Source organism: Zingiber officinale, chromosome 2B (assembly GCF_018446385.1).
Source record: "Zingiber officinale cultivar Zhangliang chromosome 2B, Zo_v1.1, whole genome shotgun sequence".
NCBI lineage: Eukaryota > Viridiplantae > Streptophyta > Magnoliopsida > Zingiberales > Zingiberaceae > Zingiber > Zingiber officinale.
In genome coordinates, this window is record NC_055989.1 from 16005526 (window position 1) to 16013250 (window position 7725).

At 43.2% G+C, this 7725-nt stretch overlaps 1 protein-coding gene across 1 annotated transcript; it reads right to left on the reverse strand.

Moving 5' to 3' along the window:
* Positions 1 to 6473: 6473 nt before the first annotated feature.
* On the reverse strand, positions 6474 to 7489 carry LOC122049008 (protein LURP-one-related 8-like). The gene is made up of 2 exons (XM_042610511.1): positions 7167 to 7489; positions 6474 to 7033 (listed from the first exon to the last, which is right to left on the reverse strand). The coding sequence occupies exons 1-2, from the start codon at positions 7440 to 7442 to the stop codon at positions 6656 to 6658; spliced, it is 654 nt and encodes a 217-aa protein (XP_042466445.1). The 5' UTR covers positions 7443 to 7489; the 3' UTR covers positions 6474 to 6655.
* Positions 7490 to 7725: the final 236 nt, after the last annotated feature.

The window sequence follows — 7725 nt, forward strand, 5'->3', positions numbered from 1 at the left end:
AAATAATACTATCTCCCAACTCATCGGGCCTATTAATTTAACGAATAAATCTCACCCATTGATAAGTTAAAGAAATAAATACTAAGTATACATGCTTGTTATTATATCGGGATTAAGATGACACGCATCTATAATAACAGAGGTTCTATTTTTTTATGTAGTCAGTATAAATCGAACAACCTCAAATGATCCTACTCAATACACACATAGTGTACTAGTGTAATTTCATAGTCAAGACAGACTAATACCAAATTACACTACAATCGTTCCAATGGTTTGTATCAATCCATCTTGGTTGCGAGCTACTATTTATAATTTATAAGGAATCGATAACATGATCTTCTGTGTGACGCCACACACCATGTTATCTACAATATAAATTAAATAGACAATACATTGACATATATAGAAATATAAAATGCAGACATTTGACCAAGGTGATTCTCATTTCAAAATATTTTAAAACAGATGTTTATATAAAAGCTAGGCTTATAGTATACATCCCTACAGGAGGTATGTATGAGAGTGAGAGAGAGAGAGAGAATGCTGATGATGAGAATGCATAGGTGAATATATCCACTTTGGAATAATCTAACTAGTTCGCAATAAACGACTCACAGTAAAGATATTCTAAATTCATTTATGGTTGAGGTTTTACCAAAAAACTTAAGACGATGAATAGATCCACCAGAAAAGTCTATCTAATCTGTAATAAATGACTCATAGAAAAGACACATCAAATCTGTTGATAGATGATCACTTGCTAAAAGTGACTAGGGGATGATGGGTCAGGTACAGTTAGAGATGTCATATGCTGATAGAGGCTAAGGATCGTGGATCCATGGTGCAAGCATACCCATACATATCTTTAGCTTGCCAGAGGATACCAAAGGACCCAAATCCCTGGAGGATGGAGGATAAACATAGAAGATGCTTGGTTACATGTGGCATTGAGGCACCTTCAGGAGGTGGCTATTTTGTTATTGACGACAAATACCGATCGATGCTTGATCCCTCGTGGAAATATAGAGGATGGATAATTGACCGTAGTATTTCTGATATGGGATACACAGAGAGTGAGAGTGATGGTACACATGTGAGTACTTGTACATCATACCTTGGACACCTTTTTAGATATGACACTTCGTAAGATATGACATAAGCAAGGATCTTGGGATTTTTTTTATACAGTTTTGTTTTTTCTTTGATAATATAAATTTACCTTTTCATAAAAAAACATCGACCTCATTTCCTCATATTTGGATTAGGCCCACACCCTACGTTGGTCCATTGAAAATGCGTAGGGTGCAAATGTGTAGCATAACCACCTCAATGATGAGACTGTTTCTCTCAGGAGATGTGAACAACAACTATGAATATTTCAAAACACGTGACATAGGGTAAATGGAGAAATAGTTATGCAGTTGTCAGATCTAGTCTTCTGGTTGTCCTAATTCGGACACGTGACATTTAGTGAATGGAGAGGCAACTAATAGTTGTAGGGTCTGATCCCTTCACTAATTTATACAAGGATGATGAAGGATAATGCAATTTCTAATTTGGAGATACTCTTCTGATAGCAATATAAACCCTAGGGAAGTTAAGTGCAAAAATGGGTTGGACTCTCTCTCATACTCTCTTTGGCTACATCATACTCTTGCACTTTCTTCTTTTTCCTCCCCTAGCATCATACCTCAAGAAAACTCTAACTTGAGCATCGAAGTAGCCTGCTAGAATCCCTCCCCGGTGACATTCTAACCCTTTGTTGTGTAAGTACCTCGGGGTAGTTTTAATGTAATCAACTAAGTTAGGTCAGGTCATGTTTATGTTTGATGCCTTGTATTTAAGTGTCCAGGAACTTAGAAGCACAATAAGTTGAGCGGAAGATGCAACGGATGAGAAGGATGGCACGAGAAAGGAGCCAACGGGCTCAGTGCATCCGAAGGATGAAAAGCTGCAGAAGAGTACACCGGTGGACGAGAAGGACAAGCTCGATACTTCAGAGGGATGAGAAGCCGGAGCGAAAATTTACTCAAGGAGAAGGCCGAAAGATAGGTTTGGGTGAGCCCAATTTCATATGGCCAAAATTACCCACATGAAGCTGTTGGAGTTTGCCAGCAACTACTGGAGGAAGGTGCCTTTAAGCTCATGGAAGGCGCCTTCGAGACCTTATGGAAGGCGCCTTCGTGCATGTTGAAGGCGCCTTCAATGACTGTTAGCCGAAGATAATGTTTATCTTCGGTGATAAAACTTGTCTCAATGAAGGTGTCTTAGACCATCTTGGAGACGCATTCAAGCCACAGATAAGATTTTCCAAGAGCTATAAAAATTCCCTTAGATCTAGGAATTAAACAACAACTGAGCTACAAATCCTATACTCATTTTTCTAGTCTTTTATAAGCTTAAAAGTGTGTAAGAGGCTACTCCACCTTTAACGAAGGAGTTTTCTAGTGGAACTTTCTTCAACGTATTGGCTAACCAGATCAAATCAAAGTTTTACTAAAATCGAATCAACCGAATCAAATTAAAAATCGATTATTTTGGTTAATACTGAATCAACTGAATTTGTTTAAAACAATAAAAAGAAATTATATAAAATAATGCTAAATTAACCGAATGCTCACCTCTAGGCTTAGACTCAGTCACCGACTTCATCTATCCTCAAGATCATTCAACATTGACCTCATTTCCTCATACTCGAATCAGACCCACACCCTGCGTTGACCCACTAAAATGTGTAGGGTGCATGTGGATAAGGAAGAAGCATAACCACCTCAATAATGAGACCTTTTCTCTTGGGAGATGCAGACAACAACTACAAATATTTCAAAACACGTGGCACCATGTGAATGGAGAACTAGTTATGTGATTGTCAGATCTGGTCTCTTGGTTGTCCTACTTCAAACACATAGCATTTGGTGAATGGTGAGGCAACTAACGGTTGTTAGATCTGGTCCCCTTACACATGAAGATGATGAAGGAGAATGCAATGTCTGACGTGGAGATACTCTTCCGATAGTTATATAAACCCTAGAGAAGGTAAGTGCAAAAAGGGTTGGACTTATGGAAGATTGTTGGTGTAATCATTACCCAGGTCAAGGTTGACCAGTTTGACTAAGCTCTGTTGGTGCTAGAAGCATCCAATGATTGAACCTATGTTTTGATCATGTCAAAGGGTTCAAGTTAAGTTGTGTTGTTATCTAATGTACTTGAATGAGTTTGCAGGAAAATCCTAACTGTGGTTAGGCAGGTAGAAGATCCTAAGGGGCGGTAACCTTAGATCCTAGGGGGTGGTAACCCTAGGTAGAGAAAAAACCCTAAGGGGTGGTAACCCTAGGTCCTAGGGGATGGTAACCCTAGGTGGAGGAGAAATCCTAAGGGGGGTAACCTTAGGTCCTAGGGGGTGGTAACCCTAGGTGGAGAAAAACCCTAGCGGGCGATAACCCTAGGTCCTAGGGGGTGGTAACCCTTGGCAGAAAGTCCAGTCGGTTTGGAAGACTGGACTGACATCAGTTAATTTCTTTTGAGGGGAGTAGGTGAAGGCGCGTTCCTCGGAAGAGGGATCAGTAGGCGTCAGTTCGACCTAGGATTTTCGGTCGGAAATTCGAAGTCAAAACCAGACAGTCCAGAGACTGTTAATACTTTATTTATATATGTGTTGACATTGTCTTGCAAGACATGCTGTTGTTTTGGGACTAACATGTCTTGCAGGTACAAAAGGAACAAGGTAAGCCTCAGATGAACAGTGTCCAAGGCACCTGCATTATTTTAAAAAGCTTTTACTGTTATCGAAGACCGGACTGACATCATGTAATCTCTCCTGAGAGGAGTAGGTGAGGACGCGTTCCCCGGAAGAGGGAACAGTAGGCGTCGGTCCGACCTAAGATTTCTGGTCGGAAATCCGAAGTCAGAACCGGACAGTCCAAAGACTGTTAATACTTTATTTATATATGTGCTGACATTGTCTTGCAGGGCATGCTGTTGTTTTGGGACTAACATGTCTTGCAGGTACAAAAGGAACAAGTTAAGCCTCAGATGAACAGTGTCCGAGGCGCCTCCATGGAGCCTGTAGGCGCCTCGGGTGCAAAGCAGAAGTTGGCTGCGAAGGGGAGCTGGAGGCGCCTTGGACCAGGGATTGGAGGCGCCTTGGACTGGCCATGGAGGCGCCTCAAGCAGGATAAGCGACGAAAAATTCAGCACTCATCCACGTGGTTGACTCGGCAGGGTTGAGGCGCCTTGATTGGGGTTTGAGGTGCCTCAAGCAGGCTATTTAAGGAAGGGTTCAAGCAGCAATTGGGAATAACCTTCCAAGCAATTCTTAAGCAACCAGCTGCTAACGAGAAGTTCCGACGAAGCCACAACTTGACGCAGACGACCCGGAGCCCTGATTCTACTATTTCTTGTTTGTCGTCGATAAATTTTACTACTATTGATTGTACTTCATTTGTAAACATTTTAACGATATTATAGTTGTTGCCAACGTAAATGCTCAACGAGCGTGGGCCTCGGAGTAGGAGTCACCACAGGCTCCGAACCAAGTAAATAACTTGTGTTCGTGTTGTTTTTGTTTATTCCGCTACTTGTTACTCGTTGTTTTATGAATCCGAAATGTGTGAAAGTCACGAGTGCTATTCACCCCCCCTCTAACGCATCTCGATCCAACATGCTCGAGTAGATTCGAGCTTGATTTTGATGTTTGGATAATATGTTGTGGACAACATGTTTGGACAATATATTGTTGGACAATATGTGAGAAAGGTCAAGGAGGTCAAGGAGGACCGATACTTGACTGGTAAAGTCCTAACTGGTGTTAGGCAAGACAAGTCATAATTAGAGGTTAGGCAAGACAAGTCCTAACCCAAGGGTTAGACAACAGAAAAATCCAAGTGGGGCAGGGAGGACTGCATGTTAGCAAGGAAAGTCTAAGTGGGTCAAGGAGGATCGCACGTTGGCGAGGAAAGTTCTAACTGCGGTTAGGCAAAGGAAAGTCTAATTGGGTCAAAGAGGACCGCACGTTGGCAAAGGAAATTCTTTACTGTGGTTAGAAAAGTAAAGTTCAAGTGGATCAAGGAGGATCACACGTTGACAAAGGAAAACCCTAACTGCGGTTAGGCAAAGGGAAATCCAAGTGGGTCAAGGGGGACCGCATTTTGGGCAAGCTAAAGTCCTAACTACGGTTAAGCAAGAGGAAAATCTAAATAGGTCAAGGAGGGCCGCACTTGGTGATTAGAAGTCTAACGGGGGTTGACAAAATCCAAATAGGTCAAAAGGTTGATTGAATACTTGGGGAAGAAGTCCCAACAGGTTGCAGTTGACCAGAGATTGTGCAATGGAATCTTATATTTGGGTTAAGCAAGTTACGTTGGGTAATTGATCAGGTGATCAATTGAGACCTGTGCCAATCGATCAGAGCGCATCTCTTCGCGAAGTGCATAGTGCATAGTGAATTGATAAAGTGATCGATTCACTCTAAACCCAATCAATCAAGTGATCGATTGGAAGTTGGTTTTCACGAAGCACAGTGTATTGCATTATGCTGAATCAATTGGGAAGAATTCCAATCGATTGAGGATATTGTGAGAGGCTTAATCGATTAAGCTTGGTCGCAAACGAACAGAGAACTTCTGAATTGATCAGGTAATCGATTGAAGCTGCTTGATCGATTGAGTAATTGATTGGGAGAAACTCATGAGTGAATAGAGGGCTTCATAATCGATTGGATGATTGATTAAGTAGGTCCATAATTGATTGGCTAATAGATTAAGTGACTAAGAAAAGAGCCGTTGCGATGTTTGGATGGCTGGATGTCCTCGGATTGGGATAAGACCAACCGATTGGGAGTCCTAATCTATGGAATATAAAGGCGATGACGAAAATTCAAACGCAACAACTTCTTCTCCAATTCTTTCCACCAATTCTTGAGATTCTTGGAACAAAGTGTTGATGCATTTCCAAACATCAAGAAGCTATCCACAACAACAAGAGATCAAAAGCAAAGGCACCTCATTGTAGTATTCATTTCTTTATTCTTGTTTGATCTTTTGTTATATTTCTTGTAAATTTTTGTGTTGGAGTTTGTACAAAGTTTCTTCGTCACCTAGAAGGAGGGTTTCATAGTGTATTATGAGTAAGGAGAGTGAATTCTTGGATTAATCATCTCAAAAAAATAGATATCAAATAAAATAAAGGATGTTAACATTTGCTTCTAATTTTCCGCTATAACAAATCATTGACAAAGCCTATCAAAATTCCTCCTCAATGATATTCTAACCCTCTATTAAAGCATTCTTCAGACCCTCTCATCTTCTATACACCTATAATCTCCGGAGAGCATCCACGTCAAACCCATTCACTGACCGATAGCTCAACTATCTACGTCATTTAGCCGGAGCATAGACCCGGACTACCGCTACAAATTTTTTGGATTTGATGCCCAACAACATCACATCTAGATCACGCACAAAATTTGATCATCACGCACAAAATTTGATGTTTCATCTTTCTAATATATGAACAAGCACAACCGATACAAATGGCGAAAGAAAACACTGCCCCAACTCCTTTAGGTTGCAGGAACGACAACCTCATTCATTCATCTCCTGATACCATGGACGCCGAGAGTCGACATGCTTTAACATGGATATCAATCAAACGCCTAGCCAATTTTCAGCAACGGTGATCGAGACCCAAACATCTGTTCGAGGAGCATCACAATGGTCATCGCCACTGAGGCATCAAATCCTGGCTGCACGACCAGGTGGAAGACGTCGAGCCCGAAAGAAACGCCCTTGGCCGGCTCCTTCCTCTTGATCTCCGCCATTGGCCTTCGCTCACCGTCGAGGACGGCGCAGCGGCGCTGCGAGTAGGAGCCTTCGATCTTGTAGGCGCGGCGCGACTTGGCGCCGGAGGCACAGGGAGTGACCCGAGCCAGTGCTCTGGAATGGAGAGGGTTAACGTCCCTCTTCACCACGAACCGAGGATCGGCATCGTCCTCTCCTTCGTAGATCATCCACTGCTCTCCTAGGCTTAGATTCTGCACAGGAGGAGTCCCAAGCACCAGAGCAATTGAGGTTAGGGATCTGATTTCAGAAAAAAAAAAAAATCGTCGGGAATCAACGAGGAATTGGGGGAGAAAACCTAGCCCTTTTTGAGGGAATAGCGCATACCTTTCTTCGGATCGTGAGCAGCGGCTTGCCGGCGCCGTCCATCAGCACCACCTCCTTCTTGCTCCCGGAAGCGTAGTTATCGACTCTGAACGCCAAGTTCCCCTTGGCATCAAACACCGCGAACCCATTCCCGTTGAAGAGGAGCGACCGCCGCCACACGGTCAGCAGCACAGAGGCTGCCGCCCCGGCCTCCCCCGGCGCCGGTTCCGCGATCTCGATGCAGGATACCGCACCAGGCTCACCCAGATCGACGCCTTTAGGGTGCACCCTCGCCATCGCCGCCGGCACCGCTCGAGAAGACGAGGCAAAGTTAGCTGGTTCTGAATCTGGAAGAGGGCACCTCGTTTCGCCATTTATACCCCCAAACGGTCCCAGACGATCCGAATTGCGTCACCCCCGCAACATCCTCTAACTTACCCATTTTCGTACCCGCGTCGCCGCTCAGATTGGACCCACAAAGATTCATTTCTAGGCCAATCACAAGCATCTGCCGGAAGTGTGTACCGAGTAGTTCACCGATTGGATTTTACTCGATGAAGAAAGTGACTTCGATAATAAC